The sequence below is a fragment of the Vigna unguiculata genome, chromosome 5, assembly GCF_004118075.2.
Source record: "Vigna unguiculata cultivar IT97K-499-35 chromosome 5, ASM411807v1, whole genome shotgun sequence".
In the NCBI taxonomy this organism is placed as follows: domain Eukaryota; kingdom Viridiplantae; phylum Streptophyta; class Magnoliopsida; order Fabales; family Fabaceae; genus Vigna; species Vigna unguiculata.
The window spans coordinates 27,708,643-27,728,771 of record NC_040283.1 but is presented as its reverse complement, the minus strand read 5'-3'; the positions used below and the strand labels follow the sequence as shown (position 1 = coordinate 27,728,771).

At 33.9% G+C, this 20,129-nt stretch overlaps 1 protein-coding gene across 23 annotated transcripts in view; it reads right to left on the bottom strand.

Annotated features, from left to right (window-relative positions):
* The window catches only part of LOC114184829 (titin), a 44,694-nt gene that overhangs the window by 1,142 nt on the left and 23,423 nt on the right, over positions 1-20,129 (bottom strand). For 4 of the 23 annotated variants that reach the window (XM_028072144.1, XM_028072152.1, XM_028072157.1 and 1 more), the window contains 29 exons: positions 19,543-20,055; positions 19,302-19,416; positions 18,319-18,785; positions 18,039-18,183; positions 17,355-17,797; positions 17,094-17,238; positions 16,319-16,791; positions 14,297-14,441; positions 13,494-13,921; positions 13,237-13,372; positions 12,413-12,882; positions 12,140-12,284; positions 11,528-11,778; positions 11,280-11,424; positions 10,514-10,986; positions 10,243-10,387; positions 6,999-7,486; positions 6,738-6,885; positions 5,562-6,064; positions 5,292-5,433; positions 4,512-4,990; positions 4,130-4,421; positions 3,324-3,778; positions 2,905-3,202; positions 1,995-2,170; positions 1,558-1,843; positions 1,213-1,382; positions 847-1,129; positions 204-482 (listed from right to left, as the gene is read on the bottom strand). In XM_028072144.1, the coding sequence (XP_027927945.1) occupies positions 204-482; positions 847-1,129; positions 1,213-1,382; positions 1,558-1,843; positions 1,995-2,170; positions 2,905-3,202; positions 3,324-3,778; positions 4,130-4,421; positions 4,512-4,990; positions 5,292-5,433; positions 5,562-6,064; positions 6,738-6,885; positions 6,999-7,486; positions 10,243-10,387; positions 10,514-10,986; positions 11,280-11,424; positions 11,528-11,778; positions 12,140-12,284; positions 12,413-12,882; positions 13,237-13,372; positions 13,494-13,921; positions 14,297-14,441; positions 16,319-16,791; positions 17,094-17,238; positions 17,355-17,797; positions 18,039-18,183; positions 18,319-18,785; positions 19,302-19,416; positions 19,543-20,055 (8,638 nt within the window). Of the gene's footprint in view, positions 1-203; positions 483-846; positions 1,130-1,212; positions 1,383-1,557; positions 1,844-1,994; positions 2,171-2,904; positions 3,203-3,323; positions 3,779-4,129; positions 4,422-4,511; positions 4,991-5,291; positions 5,434-5,561; positions 6,065-6,737; positions 6,886-6,998; positions 7,487-10,242; positions 10,388-10,513; positions 10,987-11,279; positions 11,425-11,527; positions 11,779-12,139; positions 12,285-12,412; positions 12,883-13,236; positions 13,373-13,493; positions 13,922-14,296; positions 14,447-16,318; positions 16,792-17,093; positions 17,239-17,354; positions 17,798-18,038; positions 18,184-18,318; positions 18,786-19,301; positions 19,417-19,542; positions 20,056-20,129 lie in introns of those variants that run through there. The other 19 variants (XM_028072146.1, XM_028072145.1, XM_028072150.1 and 16 more) reach the window with 19 other exon arrangements.

Genomic DNA, 20,129 nt, shown 5'->3' with positions numbered 1-20,129 from the left:
ATTGGCTAATATAGTTCATTTTTAGTACATTTATACGTTTTCTTCAAAACTTTTAAATGATTCAAAATGTCATGTAGGATTTTTTTTTTTCAAGAAACTTAACTTTGGTATTTGGTTTTTGGATGACATCGCATTGGGTAAAAGTAAAAAGAAAGTTATCAAAACATAACTACTCTCTGTTTTAAGCTTATGTAATTCAATACCTGTGGCTTCTTTTATATCAGATGCTTCTTCTAGCTTGATTTTTGTACCATCCTTGATTTCTGAATTTTCTATAGTGTATGGGTTTATAACCTGTTCTTGTTCTTCCTCGGCATAACTTGACTTTGTACTACTTTCAGTTATTTCCATTCCTTCTGAATTTACATTCTCCATGCTGGATTGTGGTGTCTGCTTGCCTTTGGTATGTGTCCCTGAAAAATCTTCTTCTGCTTGCATCTCTTCTTGATTACTCTCATCAAGTGTTTCATTTTCGATCATTTCTGCATTGGTTAATGTTTTTGCTTTAAAATCAAACACACTATTCAAGCACAAATGAGATATTAAGAGAAGTCATTTACGCAAGGCTACATATGTTTCTATCTTAATACAAAATGTTCATGTTCTCTTCAAAATTAAAAAGTCCTAGTACTACAGCAAACTCTTCATGGGGACACAAAACTACTACTTATATTTTACCATCTACACACAAATGTGAATAATATTTTTTTCCATCTAAGGAAACTATTTTTGTATGTGGATTAAAGATTATTTCCTTCATCTGAAGTCATGTATTGTTTTTCTTTTCAGGTTCTTGTTTTTTGTTATCAAGGCAACTTCTATGGTAAACTTTCAGAACATAATTACCTTCATTTTTTGTTTTTTCTACCTCCACGCCAGTTGGTTGTTTGGCATCTGTTACTTCCTCTGTGGTCGGTTTACTTGCATACTTGATCCCTAAATTCTCTACCAACTGCAAGTTTACTGTCTTCTGTTCATTCATATTTGAACTGTTTTCTGATGCTAAATGGCCTTCCACTGTTATGTAATCTGTAATCAGACTTTGCATGCTAGGTTCGTGTGATTGTTTGTCTGATTGCTCTTCTTCTTCTTCTTCTTCTATGTTGATGTTTGCCTTGGTTTCAGGTTCCTATTTCAATAAATACAATATAAGTTTCAATAATAAGGAAATAAATGATTTCTTTTTTCTCAGCAAATGCACATGCTGTCAACCTCGACACTAGTGGACATTCTGTCAAGTTCATTTTCTGGAATTTTTCTCATGTTGTTATCAATTGTGTCTGATGCATCTGCGGCAAGTGTTTGTTGCTGTAAGATTTGACCAGTGTCACCTTGGACAGTTGCAGGATCAGGCAATTTTGGCTGGACTTCTTCTGGTGGACCTGTCATTGTTTATCTGAGATTTTTCAACTGCTAAAATATTATCTTTTATTGATTCTGATAAGCATGGAGTTTGGAAAACATAAAATTTCAACTCTTTGTTGTTTAGGGTTTAGGGTCCTAAGGCAAAATGAATCTGACTAAAAGTAATGAAATTTGTGAGTTTTGAGCACATACTGTCCGTTGCTGAGTTTAGTAATTTTATTTTTGTCATTTCTTCAATTCCGTTTGCTTCCTCTTCATTGAATTTACTATCATCGTGGATCTCTAATTTCTCCTTGTTGTGTGACTGTGGATTCACGTCTTTCTCTACATCATTACTGGGGTTTGTTTTTTCTATCTCTCCATCTGAGTACAGATTATCTATGAATGTGGTCTCCTTGATTAGTGATGCCAGCTGGGATTTAAATTTCTGTTCATTTTCCACCCTGATCTGACATGTATCTTCCTGTACCCCATATGCCTGTTTCAGCAAATACTGTGTCAGAGGTTGAAGATGTTTTATTTCAATGACAAGAAATAATGTCCTTTGTGTGTGAATGGTCAAATAGTTGTACAAGTGTGAAAATGAAAGGTTTTATTTTCTACTTTTGTTTGTTGTAGTTTGCTCACACCTCAGGAATATGTTTTTGCATATAAAATTCATAGTGTGGCATATTCACTTCTTTGATATGCGTCTCAGCATATTCTTCTCGTGGTTGAATCTCTTCTTGACAACATTCATTAAATGCATCATTTTTGACTGATGTTGTGCTGGACATTGTTTGCATTCCTCTATCTTCAGCCATTCCTATTGTTGTAGATATGAGATATTGAAGTAAATCATTGTGAGAAGAGAAAAAAAATATTGTTTTCTGAATATGTTTGGGTGAGTTTACAACTAAAGGGAGAAAATAAATATTTTTATTGATTACAATAATGATAATTGCATTCTCAACTCCTCTATTTATAGCAATCACATTTTCTTATAAAGGGGAAGAAAGTCATATGGAGTGAATGTATAGATTCCGGGAATATTTTTCTTAGTTACTAGAGATATTAGGATATTTTTATCCTAATAATCCCCTGTTTACAAGATTTACCACTCAACATATGCATCTATTTATAACAGTAATGATTATAAAGGTAATAAATAAAAGAAATTATTCTGAAGAGAACAACTATAACATTACAATTTCATGGTATACATTGAACTCAACAAAACACAATAGCTAAGCTACTTGGAAGGGTAATAAGCACTTTATGCTTCAATTTCCATTAAGATTGCGTATCTTCCTATAAAACAACTATAAGAATCTTCTTTATAGCATGGCAAAATTAGTATTTAAACTCACATACAGAAGTGAAAAAAAGTGTTTGTCATCTAAAGACACCATAATTTTTTAATGTGAATTGGAGAAAATTTCTTTCATCTAAAGTTGTGTTGTTTTTCTTTGCAGGAAATGGATGTATGCATTGTGTTTGTTTCTTGTTTTTTCGTTATCAGGTCATATTTTCGATGCTAAAATTTCAGAATACAATCACCTTCAGTTTCTGATTTTTGTATCTCCACATCGGTCAGTTGTTTGGAGTGTATTCCTTTTGCTCTGATTTCACTGGCATCCTTAATCTCTAAAAACTCCACCAAGTGTGATTCTACTTTCTTCTGTCCATCAGGGTTAACATCATCACTTAATTCTTTATTGCTTTCTGATGTCGTATGTCTTTCAACTATTATATAATTTGTAATGAAACTTTGCACACTTGATTCTTCTGATTGATTGTCTGCCTGTTCTTCTTTCACTAAGTCAACATTTGCCTTGGTTTCCTGTTGTTTAGATTCCTATACAATATTTACAATATGAGTATACTTGTATAACATGTTAAGAAAATAAATTATATTTTTTTGTTTATAGCAAGCTAATATGTATGTAATTTTTTACTTTACTTCAATACTGTCTAACCTTAACAACTATAGACTTTCTATCAAGCTCAATTTCTGGCATACAGCTCTTGGCATTATCAATCACTTCTATTTCATCATCATGCAATGTTTGTAGCTGAGACATTTGATCAATATTATCTTGGACAGATGTTGGAGTGGGCAATGTGTGTTGGATTTCTTCCTCTGGTAACTGTTTTTCTATTGATTCTTCAATTTCCTCTGCTTCTTCTTCTTCGAATTTTCCTTTATCCTGAATCCCTTGTTTCTCATTGGCATGACATGCTGGAAACTCTTGCTGTTTGTCAGGATAAGTCGTAATGTTTGTTTCTGCATTCACCTTTGTATTGCGCTGTGGAGTCTGCGCATCGTTGTTAAAGTTCTCTGTAAATTCTTCTAAACTACTCTCATCAAGTGCTTCATTTCCATTTGATGATGAATTGAGCTTTCTTTTCAAGGCTTTATCTTCAGGCTCATCTATTGTTACAAAGAATGACATATTTAATGCAATCATTTACGCACAATTGAGTATCTCACTAATTAACTACATCTATTTGTTTTTCTTGGAAATTAAAATTGTCCCAATGTCACAACAAGTTGCTTTAGTAAGCCACAAAATTATATGTTTTCATCCTCTTATAGTAAGTGAATAAATTTTTTGTCATCAAAGACACTAATTATTTAATTTTTATGTTGGTTACAGAATTTTTATTTCATCTAAAGTCTTGGGTTTATTTTCTTTTCTTGACATGAATATATGCATTGATTTTATTCTGTTTAGGTTTTTGAGCGTCTTTCGATTCAAAAAATTTTCAACGTAATAATTACCTTGGGTTTCTGACTCTTGTATTTCCACATAAGTTGATTGTTTTGCCTCTGATGCTTTCTCTACTCTGATTTCACATGCATTTTTGTTGTGTAAATTCTCTCTTGAGCATGATTTTACTGCATCCTGTTCATCAATGTGCACTTCACTTATTTCTCTGTTGCTTTCCGACTTGACGAGTCCTTCTTCTGTTATATTATATGTAGTAGTGACTCCTTGAATGCTTGATTTTTCAGATTGGTTATCTGCATGTTCTTGTTTTACTATGTTGACATTGTCTTTGGTTTCAGGTTCCTGGTTCAATGCAGAGGATATAAGAATAGATTTGTCAAACCAAGCTGATAAATACGTAAAGTTTGAGCTGTTACTTCACTACTGCCTAACCTCAACAATAGTGGATTTTCCATTGAGTTCAATTTCTTGCGTACAACTCCTCTCGGCATTACCAATCCCTTTTGATTCATTATCATGCACTGTTTGTTTCTGCAAAATTTGATCAAAATCACCTTGGACCGAGGTTTGGATGGGCAATGTTGTCCTGATGTCTTCATCTTGTAATTGTGTTTTTGTTGATTCTTCAATCCCTTTTTCTTCTTGTTCTTCTTCAAATTTGTTATCATCCTTGTTTCCTGATTTCTCTTTAGGCTGAGATGTTGGAACCTCTTCTTGTTCCTCTGTGTCATTTGCGGTTTCTAATTTTTCCCTATCCTCAATAAAATACTGTGGTGTCTCAACCTCTTCGTCAACTTTCTTAATAAATTCTTCTTGTGGCTGTCTCTTTTCTTGACTCACACTAACTGCTTCCTTTTCAACAGATACTGTGTCAGACATTTGTTGGAGAGATTCATCTTCAGGCACACCTGCTATAACAAAAATAGACATTCAAAGGATTCATTTACACAATGGCTGCATATATTACTATTTTAATACAGTAATTTTGTCCCAGGGCCAAAAAAGACTCCTATATTGGCCTAAAAAATTAATATGCTTATTTATCATCCACATATGGTTGAGTAAAATTGTCTGTGTTATCTCATGATGCTAATTTTTTTTATTCTTATGCGGATTAAATAATTTTTGTTTCAGGTAAAATCATGTGTTTATTTTTATTTTCCTTGCTTAAATATACACTTTGACATCTACAAAATTTCTGAAGATGTTTACCTTCGGTTTCTGACTTTGGCATCTCCAAATCAGTCAATTGTTTGACATCTATTCCCTCCTCTGCTCTGTTTTCACTTTCAGCCTTGTTTAAATTCTCTCTTACTCTGTCAAAATTGTCCTTGGTTTCTAGTTTTTCACTTTTCTGGTGAATATATACAAGTATGAGATTAAAATTTGCATAGCAGGTTGGAATAGTAAATGATTTTTGTTTGTTCACAACAAGCAAATATATATGTAAATTTTTATTTGTTTACTTCACTAATGCCTAACCTGAACAACAATGGCCTTTTCATGAAGTTCAATTTCTGGGATGTGGCTCAGCTTGGCATTATCAATCACTTCTGATTCATTAATATGCAATGTTTCTTGGTGCTGAATTTGATCAGTATCACCTTGGACAAAGGCAGGAGGGGGTGATCTTCTCTGGATTTCTTCCTCCTCCACTGAGTGTGTTTTTGTTGCTTCTTCAATTTCTTTTTCCTTTTCCTTTTGGTTGAATATATCCTCAATCCCTTCTTTTCCATTGGCATGAGATGTCCCTTCTTTCTTTTCAGCATTAAATGTTGAATTTTTGTCCTTTTCCTCAGCCTCACTATTGATGTTTATTTCTACATTTCCCTCAATAATAAATTCTTGGTTTTGCACCTCTTTGATAGATTTGTCTGCAACCTCTGCTACTAGCTGTTTGTCTTGTTGACTGCTCTTCTCAACTGCTTCAGTTCTAAGCAATACTGCATTGGCTATTGGTTTTGGAGTTTCATCTTTTGGCACACCTGAAAGTTATGAAACTGAGTTATTGAAAGCAATGATTTACGTAAAGGTTGCATATGTTACTATGTATTGGAGATCCTACATTGACTAGTTACATGATCAAATTATAGCATAAAAAGGGTGCAAACCTTACTTTATTGACTAGTACTGTAAGGTTTAGTTAGGCTTAAAATTCAATTCCTAATATAGTATCAAAACCTATTCTAGCAAGAGTTGTTGAACCTATTGTACCACATGCTATCGCCCACCCACAAATATCTAACTCTAAGCTCAAGATGTCTAGTCCTTAGCATAACATCATTTATACTATGTAAATAGGTGCAAATTCATCTTAATTGTAGATTTTGTGGGCTTGAGTTTAGCAGAATTCACATTCTAAGAATATGCAAGTCATGTTGATGTTCTGTAGACAACTAATACAGTCCCAGTGCCATGAAAAGCTCCCATATTTGGCCAAAGAATTACTATATATGTGTTAGCATCCGAAATAGTAATGAGAAAAATTGCTACATCTAAGGACACTTGTTTTTAAATATTTATGTACATTAAATAATATTTTGTTTATGTAACATTGTGTTTATTTTTATTTTCTTTGCACGAATATATTATTGGAGTTTGTCTTCTTGTTCTTATTTTCGAGTCAAAATCGATTCTAAAATTTCAAAACTAAGTTACCTTCAATTTCTGACTGTATCATGTTCACATCAGCTAATTTTTCAGCATCTATTTCTTCCTTTGCTTTGATTTCACTTGCATCATTGGTGCCTAAATTCTCTGTTAGAATGCTGACATTGTCCTTGGTCTCAGGTTTTTCAATTTCCTGCTTGAATTTATAGTATAAAAATTGTATAACAAGTTAGAAAATTGAATGAGTTTTAGTTTGTTCAAAGGAAATGTTATGTTTGAAAATTTTTACTCACGCTAGTTACGCCTAACCTGAACAATAGTGGACTTTCTGTCAAGTTCAATTTCTGGTTTGCAGCTTTGCTCAACATAGTCAATAACTTTTGATTCATCAACTAGTAGTAATTCTTGCTGCGAGATTTGATCAGTGTCGTCTTGAACAAAGGGAGGAGTGGATGATCTTATCTGGACTTCTTCTTCATGTAATTGCATTTTGTTCATTTCTTCAATACCTTTAGCGTTTTCCTCTTGACTACATTTTTCATCACCCTCAGTCCCTTGGTTTACTTCAGCATGAGATGTTTGAACCTTGTCATGTTCATCAGTATAGCTATTGGCTTTTAATTCTGTAGTGTCCTTAGCAACATAATGTGATGATTGTTCATCTTTGTTAGATTTTTTCTCTGTAATGTCTTCTTTGGGCTGTATCTCTTTTTGATTAATGTCAGCAACTCTTTCAGTTTCAACTTCTACTGCCACTGCTATTGGTTGAGGAACTTCATCCTCTGGTACCTCTGTTTCTGTAAAAAGGAGATATTGAAAGCAATCATTAACTTGAATCTAACCATTTAAATGCATGCATAAATTCTTACAGAATTAAAATAGTCCCAAGTGCCCCCAAAAGATTCCATAGTCACAGTGCCATTAAAAAGTCCCCGTACTTGGCCAAAGAATTACTATATACATGTTGTCATCCACATATAGGATTGACTAAAACAGCTTCTATCATCTAAAGACACTTTTCCTATTTTTTGTCCATTAAATAATATTCTTGCATGTAGAGTTATGTTTTTTGTTTCTATTTTCTCTATGAATATATTTGTTAGATATTTCCCATTCAATTTATTATATTTCTATTTTAAAGTTGTTAGATATAACTGTCTTAGACCCATCTCTTTGTAATTTCCTATTTATAAATATGTAACCATATGTGCTTCATAAACATTAGGGATTCAACCTATGTCTCTTTCTGTGTAGAGCTAGGGTTAATCCTTGCCTCCCTGGTAAACCCACTGTTTGCCGATGCTAATTTTTTTTTTTTTTTTCTCAAAACTTTGTTATTTTCGGCATTATTTTTAGTTTTCTTTTTCCAGCCACTGTTTCTTGCCATCACCCGGTCTGAGAGTCACAAGTTTGAACACTGTCACAAGCCTGGTCACAAAAGTCTGTTATTTTCAACGAATTTCTTAAATGATATGAGGATCTTCATAAATTTGGTTCCATGGCTTCTGTTGTACACATAGGCACATCATTTGTTAGCCTCACTCATTTCAACTCTCTTGGTCCTAAGGTTCTTGTCTCTATTGAAATGTAATGATATTTGTTTTACTATTATTCATGTATGGGAACCCATCTTTAGGGTTAGGATTAGGGTTGTGCCTTGACTCTTTGTATTCTGCCCCTTTGTACTCTATATAAATAGTGTGGTAAAAGTGTAACAGTGACATAAAAATTCACTGTTTTATTTCTCTAAATCTCTTCAAGTAGGTATCAGAACCAGAACATCTTCTCTGGTTTATCTTCACTGTTTGTCACAGGCTTCGTCGTTCTTTGCTGCCTGTCCACCGTCTGCTGCTGTCATCGTCAGCGTATCCACTCCGGCAAAGTCAGGGTTAGGTGCGCCTTGAGGAGTGCAACCCATCCCCAAAAGTCGCAGCTTCTGAAACCTCTGCACGTGCCACCTCTCTCTAGCGACCTTCAAGTATGTGTCCTCCATGCGCCGCCTTTCCGGCGCCGGAATCACGCCCCATCACTGTTGTTCGTCTCGCCGAAGCCTCCTGGAAGTGTTTCTGCTATTGTTTCTCTGTTTCGATGCCATAGCTTTAACCTAGGGTTTCTTCTCAAGTAAGGTTTTTTTTTGGAATGGCTTCTACGGGCTGGCTGACTGCCTCTCTATCTGCTACTCCTACTATTACCATTGGAAAAAACACTCATCTTGGTTAGTTTCTGTGGAGTTGTGGTTTCTTGGTTAAGGATATCATGATCATCTTGCAAAAGATGTCTGTACTATTTCAGAGGAAGAAAAACCCAAGTGGCAGAAATTGGATTTTCAGTTGTGTGCTGTTTATGGCAATTTGTTGAGCAAGGGGTCTTAGACATTTTGAGACATGCTTCTCTTTTTGGAAAACAAGTAGGCGGGGGCGGGTTCAAGCTCCTAACCCGTTTTCATATGTTGGGCTGGCCCAGCCCGACCGGATTTTGGCGAGCTAGAAATTGGGATGGCATAAACGGGTCGGACTGACACGTTTTGGTATCCCTATTGGGTCCACATGCTTTGTTCATATTAGCTTAAAACCTGTTTTTCAAAAAAGAATCAAACATATTGTGATTGATTGTGATTTTATTCAAGAAAAGATTGTATATTGAGTTCATAAATTCTAGTGATCAACTAGCATATGTGTTTTACTTAATCATTATATTTGTAACTAGATAGGTGTATATGATTTATAGTCACCAGCTTGATGGGGGAGTATTAGATATTTCCCCATTTTGTTTACTATATTTCTGTTATTAAAGCTGTTACATTTAGCGAGTTTAGGTCCGTCTCTTTGTATTTTCCTATTTATAAATTAGTAACCCTATCTGCTCTATACATATGAAGGATTTAGTCTATGTCTTTCTCTTATTTCTGGTGGCTATTCTTTGATATCTTTGGCTTCTTCCTGTTGACCAAAATTTTCATCATCCTCTGTCCTTTCTCTTCTGCATTAGATGTTTGAACCTTGTCATGTTAATCAGTATAACTATTGATATTTATTTCTGTAGTGTCCCTAGCAACATATTCTGTTGTTAGTTCCCCTTTGTTAGAATTTTTCTCTGTAATGTCTTCCAGCTGTATCTGTTCTTTATTACTGTCATCAACTGATTTGGTTCTAGCCACTACTGCAATTGTTATTGGATGTGGAAGTTCGGCACATTTGTTTTTATAAAAATTAGATACTAAAACCAATGGTTAACATGAAGGCTGCTATCTCACAATTCAAATGAATCTAAAAGTTGTCTTTAAAATAAAAATAGTCCTAGTGCCACAATAAGGTTATGTAGTGACAGTGCTACAATAAGATTCCATATTCAAGTGCCACAATAAGATTCCATATTCAAGTGCCACAAAAGGCTCCCGTATTTGATCCTCATATAGTAGCGAGTACAACTGCTAGTGTCATCAAAACGCACTTGTTTTAAAAATTTTATGTACTTTAACGAATATTTCTTGCACATAAGCTTTTGTTTTTATTTTCTAGTCAAAATAGAATCTAAAATTTCAAAACCTAATTACCTTTGATTTCCGACTCTGGTATTTTCAAATCAGCCAAGTTTTTGACATATGTGTCTTCCTCTGCTCTGATTTCACTTCCATGGTCTGTGCCTAAATTCTCTGTTACGTTGCTGATATTGTCCTTGGTCTCTGGTTTTTCAGTTTCCTGGTTGAATGTATTCAATATAAGTATAAAATTTCTTTAACAAGTTAGGAAAACGGTTGATGTTTGTTTTTTTCAAAGATGTTATATATGTAAATTTTTTACTCATTTACACCACTTAGGCCTAACCTGAGCAATAGTGGTGTCAAGTTCAATTTCTGGTATGCGACTTTGCTTGACATAATCAATAATTTCTGATTCATCAACATGCAGTAATTCTTTGTTCAAGATTTGATCAGTGTTGCATTGAACATAGGCAGGAGTAGGTGATATTGTCTGCACATTTTCCTTTGGTAACTGCATTTTGTTGTCTCCAATAGCTTTGACTTCTTGCTGTTGGCCAAAATTTTCATCCTCCTCAATCTCTTCTTTTACTTCTACATTGGATGTTTGAACCTTCTGATTTTCATCATTATAGTTAGTGGTGTTTATTTCTGCTGTGTCCTCAGCAACAAATTGTGGTGTTTGTTCCTCTTTGTTAGATTTTTTCTCTGTAATGTCTTTGTCCAGCTGTATCTGTTCTAGTTTACTATCATCAACTGTTTGGGTTATGACAGCCACTGCAGTTGCTATTGATTGCCGAACTTCACCTCCTGGCACAACTTTTTTACAGAAGTTAGATATTGAAACCAATCATTAACGTGAAGGCTGCTATCTTAGTATTTAAATGCATGAATAAGTTCTCTTGAGTAGCAGTGAGTACTTGTTATTATCCACACGTAGCAGTGAGTACCAGTTTCATCTAAACACACTTGTTTTTAAATTTCTATGTACACTTAATTATATTGCTTTCATGGAAAGTTGTGTTTAGTAATATTTTCCTTATACGCTTGGAGTTTGTCTTAGTAAGAGTTTTCGGGTCAAAATGGATTCTAAAATTTCAAAACCCAGTTACCTTCGATTTCTGAGTCCTGCATCTTGAAATCAGCCATTTTTTTGGAATTTGTTTCTTCCTCTTCTTTGATTTCCCTTGCATCGTTGGTGCCTAAATTTTCTGTTACTTTGCTGATATTGTCCTTGGTCTCTGGTTTTTCAGTTTCCTAGTGGAAATTTCTATAAGTTAGGAAAAGATTGATGTTTGGTTTTTGCAAAGGAGATGTTATATTTGTAAACTTTTACTCATTTACACCACTTTGGCCTAACCTGAGGAATAGTGGACTTTCTTTGAAGTTCGGTTTCTCGTATGCAACTTTGCTTGACATATTCAATAACTTTTGATTCATCAACATGCAGTAATTCTTCCTGTGAGATTTGTTCCATGTCACTGTGAACAAAAGCAGGAGTGGGTGCTAGTGTCTGGACTTTTTCCTCTTCGTTAGATTTTTTCACTGTAATGTCATCAACTGTTTCAGTTATGACTACCTCTGCAATTGCAATTGGTTGGTGAACTTCTTCTGGCACATTTTTTTAAGAATGTTATATATTGAAAGTAATCATTAACATGAAGGCTGCTATCTTATTATTTAAATACATGAATAAGATCTATTGCAAATAAAAATAGTCCCAGTGGCTCATAAAGTTCCCATATTTGTCATGGAATTACTGTGTCCATGTTATCATCCGCATATAGTACTGGTGAGTAAAACTGCCATTTTCTTCTAAACACACTTGATTTTAAATTTCTTTGTACATTAAATAATATTTCATTCATGTAAAGTTGAGCTTAGTTTTATTTTCATTATATTATTGGAGTGTGTCTTTTGATTAGTGTTTTCTTCAAGTCTAAATTGATTCTAAAATTCAATACTTAATTACCTTCGATTTTTGACTTTGGCATCTTTATATCAGCTAATGTTTTGACACCTGTTTGTTCTTGTCCTTTGACTTCGCTTCCATCATTTGTGCTTAAATTCTCTGTTACTGTGCTGATATTGTCCTTGTGCTTAGGTTCTTCAGTTTCCTGGTTGAATTTATGTAATATGAGTATAAAATTTCTATAACAAGTTTGGAAAAAGATTCATTTTTTCTTTTTTCAAAGGAGATGTTATATATGTAAATTTTTACTCAGTTATACTACTTAAGCCTAACCTGAGCAATAGTGGACTTTCTGTCAAGTTCAATTTCTTGTATGCAACTGTGCTTGACATAATCGATAACTTCTGAATCTTCAACATGCGGTAATTCTTGATGAGAGATATGGTCAGTGTCACGTTGAACAAAGTCAAGAGTATGTGATCTTCTCTGGACATCTTCCCTTGGTAACTGTATTTTGTTTGTTTCTGCAATAGCTTTTACTTCTTCCTGTTGACCAAAACTTTTATCATCCTCAATCCATTCTTTTACTTTGGTAGCAGATGTTTGAACCTTGTCATGTTCTTCAGTATAGCTATTCGTGTTTATTTCTGCGATGTCCTCAGCAACATATAGTGGTGTTTGTTCCTCTTTAGATTTTTTATTTGCAATGTCTTCTTCTAGTTTCCTCTGTTCTTGTTTAATGCCATCAACTGTTTTGGTTATGTCCACTACTGCAATTGTTGTTGGTTGCGGAACTTCATCTTCTGGGACATTTTTCTCTTAAAAGTTAGATATTGGATCCAATTACTAGCATGACTACTGTAATGTTACTATTTAAATGCATGCATAAGTTCTCTGTAAAATAAAAATAGTTCCAGACATAATTCGCACGTATTTTCCAAAGAACTACTGTATACATGTTATCTTTCACTTATAGTAGTAAGTAAAACTGCTAGTTTAATCTAAACACAATTGTTTTAAAATTTCTAAGTACATTAAATAATATTTCTTTTGATGTGAAGTTGTGATAAGCTTTATTTATTTTTTTACCACTGGAGATTTTCTTTGGTTAGTGTTTTTGAGTCAAAATCGATTTTAAAGCTTCAAAAGCTAGTTACCTTGGATTTCTGACTTTGGCATCTTCAAATCAGCCAATATTTTGACATCTGTTTCTTCCTTTGCACTGATTTCACTTGCATCATTTGTACCTAAATTCTCTGTTTCTTTGCTGATGGTCTCAGTTTTTTCAGTTTCCTGGTTGAATATATGAAATATAAGTAGTATAAATACAATTTTTATAATGAGTTAGGAAAATGATTGATTTTTGGTTCTTCCAAATGAAATGTTATAATGAACAATATAAGTTAGGCCTAACCTGAACAATAGTGGACTTTCTGTCAGGTTCAATTTCTGGTATGCTACTGTGCTTGTCATAATGAACTTCTGATTCAACAATATGCAGTAATTCTTGCTGCGAGATTTGATCAGTGTCTCCTTGAACAAAGGTAGGAGTGGGTGATGTTTTCTGAACTTTTTGCTCATCTAACTGCATTTTTGTTGTTTCTTCAATATCTTTGGCTTCTTCATCTTGAACCTTGTCATGTTCATTGGTATAATTATTTGTGTTTATTTTAACAGTGTCCTCAGCAACATATTGTAGTGTTTGTTCCTCTTTGTTAGATTCTTTCTCGATTAAGTCTTCTAGCTGTATCTGTCCGTAATTACTGTCATCAACTGTCTTGGTTTTGGTGGTTGCTGTAATTGCTACTGGTTGTGGAACTTCATTATCTGACATATCTGTTTCTATAAAAATGAGATATTGTAAGCAATCTTTAACATGAAGGCCTATCTTACTATTTTAAAGACATGTTTAATCTGTCTTGAAAATTAAAATAGTTCCAGTGCCACAAAAAGTTTTATAGTCACAGTGCCGTGCCACACAAAGCTCCTGTATTTTCCCAAAAAGTTACTATATACACATCCACATATAGTAGTGACTGCAATACAACAACTAATATCATCTACAGACTCTTGTTTTTAAATTTTTTATGTACATTAATAACATTTCTGGCACATAAAGTCAAGTGTTTATTTATGTTTTCCTTGCAGGAATATACGATTCATGTTTGCTATGGTATTTGAGTTAAAAGCAATTCTAAAATTCCAAAACTTGTTTACCTTCGATTTCTGGGTTATGCATCTTGAAATCAGCCAATTTTTTTGAATCCGTTGCTTCCTCAGCTCTGATATTCCTTGCATTGTTGGTGCCTTTGTTTTCTGTTATAATGCCGACGTTGTCCTTGGTCTCAGGTTTTTCAGTTTCCTGTTCTAATTTATGAAATATGTGACGAACATTTTTTCGGATATTATTCATAGAGGAGCAATTGCTCTTTAATAGAATACAAAGACTTAATGACTGTAAATCCTAATTTATGATGATATAATCTATCCCTACATTAAACATAAAATATATTGCTAGCTTATTAGTCCTCCTAATAATGGAATGTAATTAAATTTCCTAATTATGTAATTAAATGGATCATAAATCAAGCTGGTGAGTGGATGTCATCCATTCCCAAATTGCCAACAATTGACTGAAGAGCACCATTGAGCCCTTTGGTCAATAATACATTAGTTTCTACAGGATACAAATGATAACAAGGCAGCCAATAAGTCCAACACACTTTTGTTGGGAGATGAAAATACCATGATGGAAGATCCTAAACTTCAATGGTTGGCATATTCCATTCCTCTTTAATGTTAGATATTTCAGGTATAGGTTCATATTCATGGACTTGTAGTGACTGAATAATAGACCTCCTCCTTCATGAGTATTCTTGCATTGGATGGATAACACTTATTTTTGTTTCCAAGTTATCTTTGGACTTGACAAAGAAGGAAAATGAATACGAGAAGCAACAAGACCAGTGAAGTTTTAGACTCAATAGATGGTGGAATGTTAATGGGACTTAACTTTATGAGAATGAAGTTTTTTGTTGAGAATGAATTATCCTTATCTTCAATGCATGAGCTTTCCCTTTGAAGATAAGGTTGAAAATGTTGTGTATTTTCATCCAAGGTGACATCATAGGACAGAAGGAATCATTTTATAGGACTCTGGTAACATATCTATCCCTTTTGGCTAAGCGAGCAAGTTATAAATATGCACTTAATAGGTAGAGGATCGGGTTTCCCCCTATGATTAAAATGAACTTGAAGGATACACATTGAAGGACTCGATGTACAAGGTGATTTAATCTCTTAAAGTCCGGGAAAAATGTGGAGAGTTGTTGAAGGAGATTGTACTTACGAGGTCGTAGGAAAAGATACTCTGATGCAAAAGATACTGATTGTTCTCATTTTTCACAATATCTCCTTCTCCAATAACTAATGAAAGTTCCATTTGCAAGTGTAATTTTTTTGTTGCTTGGACAAGGTCCAAAAGATATAAACCCAGTAAATGGTTGAGTCTTGTGGTTTGTGGCTCCAGAATAAACTACCAAGACACCTTCTTGAAATGAATTTAAGGCGTTGAGTGCACAAAAGTAAGGAATCTTACCTACGAATGGTAAGGAGCAATTACCTGAGTATGCAAAATTTTGTTAATGTGTCCAGTAAACCCCTTAATCTTAGAATCTCCTGTGTTGAAGTCTGTGGTGGGTCAAATTTTGAGTATCGGACATTTTTTAGGTTTGAAGTATGGCATTGCAAGCCTAGAAGGAATACAGTGGAAGAAAGGAAGGGTTGCGGTGTTGCTGCAATGCAAGCTGTGTGGATGAATACAGTAGAAGAACGAAAGGGGTTTGGTTTTGCACCAATGCTGGCTGCACATGAGATTATACATGCTCTCAGGGATTTAATAGCATTGGTACCATGTCCAAAAAACTGTTTCTAATATTATTCATAGGGGAGCAATTGGTCTTAAATATAATATGAAGACTTAATAACTGAAAATCCTAATTTATGATAGATATAATCTATCCATACAATTCAGGATCAATGATCCTACGCAATAAAAGTAAAATATATTGCCAGCTATGAGTCCTCTGTACAAGAAAATATAAACGGAAGCATAAATCAATTTTCACAAAATATAAGGTAAAATTTGTATGATTTTGGAAAATGAATGTTATTAGTTTGTTCAAAAGAGATGTTTTATATCTTTAAATTTTTAATCGTTTTAGATCAGTAATTCCTAACCTGAATAATTGTGGACTTTCTGTCAAATTCCATTTCTGGTGTCCAGTTTTGCTTGATATGCTCGATAACTTTTGATTCATCAACATGCAGTATTTCTTGCTGCGAGATTTGATCAATGTCATCTTGAACAATGGCAGGTGGTGTTGATCTTATCTGGATTTCTTCCTCTGGTATCTTCATTTTGCTTGTTTTGTCAATACCTTTGGCTTTTTCCGTTTGATCCAAATTTTCCTCATTCTCAATCCCTTCTTTTCCCTTGGCATGAGGTGTTAGATCCTTGTCATGTTCATCAGGATAACTATTAGTGTTTATTTGGGCAGTGTCCTCATCAATATAGTGTGGTGATTGTTCCTCGTTGCTAGATTTTTTCTCTGAAACGTCCTCTTCGTGCTGTATCTTTTCTTGATTACTGTCATCAACTATTTCAGTTCCAACTGCTACTGTAATTGCTATTGGTTGTGGAACTTCGTATTCTGGCACATTTTTTTTATTTTAAATAGAGATAATGAAATCATTAACTTGAATGCGGCTATCTTACTATTTAATTGCATGTAAAAGTTCTTGAAAATTAAAGTAGTTCCAGTGAGAGAAAAGAATTCATATTGGCCCACAAAATTCCTGTTATCTAGGGTATGTTATTTTATGAATATTTGGCATCTTTCTTCTAAACTCATGATTTATTTTTGTATTCTTTTCTTGAATGTATGAATTACATTTGTTTCTCGGTTTAGGATTTCATGCCAATTTTTTTTCAAAATTTCGAAAACTTATTTACCTTCTGTCAATGACTTTGATCTTTCCACTTCTGTTACTTGTTTGTCATACGATACTTCCTCTGCTCTGATTTCACTTGCGTCCTTGTCATCGAAATTCTTTGTTATTATGTTGACATTGTTCTTGGTTTCAGGTTTTTCACTTTCCTGGATGATTGTGTAGAATATTATTATAAAATTTCGGAAAATAAATTATTTTTGTGTGATTACAGCAAGCTAATATATATGTAAAATTTTACTTGTTTCCTTCTCGAATGTCTAACCTGGGCAACCAAGGAATTTTTGTGAAGTTCGATTTCAGGTATGCAGCTTTGTTTGGCATTATCAATTACTTTTGATCCATCAACGGGCAATGTTTCTTGATACGGAACTTGATTTTTATCTCCTTGGACAAAGATAGGAGTGGGTGATTTTGTTTGCACTTCCTCCAGTGATTGTATTTTTGTGGCTTCTTCAATTCCTTTTGCTTCTTCCTTGTGATTGAATTTATTCTTAATCCCTTCATCTTCAGCATGAATTGATGGAACCTTTTCTTGCTCCTTGCTATAATTTGTGGTGTTTATTTCTCTAGTTTCTGCAGTAACATATTCTGGTGTTTTCACATCTGCTTGTGGTTGAATCACTTGTTGACTACCCTCATCAATTGGTTCGGTTCCGATTAATACTATGTTTTCTATTAGTTCCAGAGCTTCATCTTTTGGCACAGCTGTTATTATACACGTGTTATGGAAAGCAATCATTTAATAAAGCCTGCTATTTCTGTTATGATTCTTATATAGTAGTGTAGCGACTAAAATTGTTTGTGTATGTGAATTCAATAATTTTTTCTTTTGTTTAAAGCCTTGATTTTATTTTTATTTTCCTAGCACGAATATAACCTTTGTTATTTTTTTTTTCATTTATGGTTTTGAGTCATGTTTGCTTCTAAAACCTGAACACTTAAGTACCTTTGATCTCTGAATTTGGTATCTCCACATTAGTCAATTGTTTGACATATGTTCCTTCCTCTGCCCTAACTTCAATTGCATCTTTGTTGTCTAAATCCTTTGCTCCTGTGCTGATATTGTCCTCGATTGCTGGATTGTTAGTTTCCTGGATGAATATATGCAGCGTAATAATAGCAAAATATTTGTTAGACAAGTTAGGAAAATAACTGATATTTTGTTTGTTCAGATGAAGCTTGATATACATGTAAATTTCTACTCTTTTACTTCAGTCATGGCTTACCTCAACAACCGTGGACTTTCCATCAAGTTCAATTTCAGGTATGCAGCTGTGCTTGTCATTATCAAGAACTTCTGATTCATCAATGTTCACTGTTTCTTGCTGCAAAGTTTGACCACTATCATCTTGGACAAAGGCAGGAGTGGGTGAACTTGTCTGGAATTCTTCCTCTGGGATCTGAGTTTTGGTTTTTTCTTCGATCTCGTCTGCCTCTTCTTCATGTAATTTTACATCATCAGTTCCTTCTAGTTCGTTGGCAGGAGATGCTTGAACCGTGTCATGTTCCTTGGTACAGTTATTGGTGTTTATTTCTGCACCCTCCTCAGTGACAAATTTTTTTATTAGCACCTCCCTGTTAGATTTATCTGTGACATCTTCTTTTGGCTGTGTCTCTTGTTTACCACTCTCCTCAACTACTTCAGTTCTGACCAGTACTACATCTGCTATTGGTTGCAGAGCTTCTTCATCTTCTGGCACACATGATTTTATAAAATTGAGATATTTCAAGCAATCATTTACACAAATACTGTATATCTTACGATTGAAGTACGTATAAAAGTTCTCTTGAAAACTAATGTAGTTAGAGTTCCACAAAAAGCTCCTTTATTTGTCGAAATAATTACTTATGTCTGTTATCGACATATAGTAGTGAGTAAAATTATCTGTCATCGAATGACACTAGTGTTTTATTTTATTTTTTCCTTTCATCATTATAGTCAGAGTTCCACAAAAAGCTCCCTTATTTGTCGAAATAATTACTATGTCTGTTATCATCGACAATAGTAGTGAGTAAAATTATGTGTCATCGAATGACACTAGTTTTTTTTTTTTTTTTTTCTTTCATCATTTTATGTGGTTTGAATAATTTCTTTAGTCAAATATCCCGTGTCTATTTTTATTTTCCTGGGATGAATATACACTTTCTATTTGTTGTTTGGGTTAGAATTTTCGATCAAAGTCATTCCTAAAATTCAAAAAGTTATTACCTTCGGTTTCTGGCTTTGGCATCTCCGAATCAGTCAATTTTTTGGCATCTATTTCTTTCTTTACTCTGATTTCAGTTGGATCCTTTTTGTACAAGCTCTCTGATACTTCAGTTTCCTGGTTGAATTTATATAATATAATTTAAAATATTGCTAACAGGTTATAAAAATAAACAATTTTTATTTGTTCACAGAAAGGAAATATATAGTAAATTTTTACTTGTCTACTTCAATAATACCTAACCTGTAAAACAATGGCCTTTTCATCCAGTTCAATCTCTGGTATGTAGCTCTGCTTGGCATTATCCATCACTTTTGATTCATTAGCATGCATTGTTTCTTGATGCGGAATTTGATTAGTATCACCTAGGACAAAGGCAGGAGCATGTGTCTGGACTTCTTCCTCCTCTGAGTGTGTTTTTGTTGTTTCTTCAATTAATTTTTCTTTTTCCTCTTGATTGAATATAGCCTCAATCCCTTCTTTCTCTTTGGCATGATCTGTTGGACTTTTGTTCTTTTCCTCAGCATAATCAGTGATGTTTGTTTCTAGATTTTCCTCTGTAACATATTCTGGTGTTTTCACCTTTTTGTTAGATTTGTCTGTAATATCTGCTTCTAGCTGTTTGTCTTGTTGACCACTCTCCTCATTCAGTTGTGTGGCATCTGTTTTCTCATTTTCTCTGATTTTAGTTTTTTCCTTGTCTGAATTCTCCATTACTCTGTCGATGTTGTGCTTTGTTTCAAATACTTCGATTTCCTAATTGAATTCATACAATGCAAGTAAAAGATTTGTGTAATAGATTACAAAAGTAAATTTGCTTTTGTTCACAG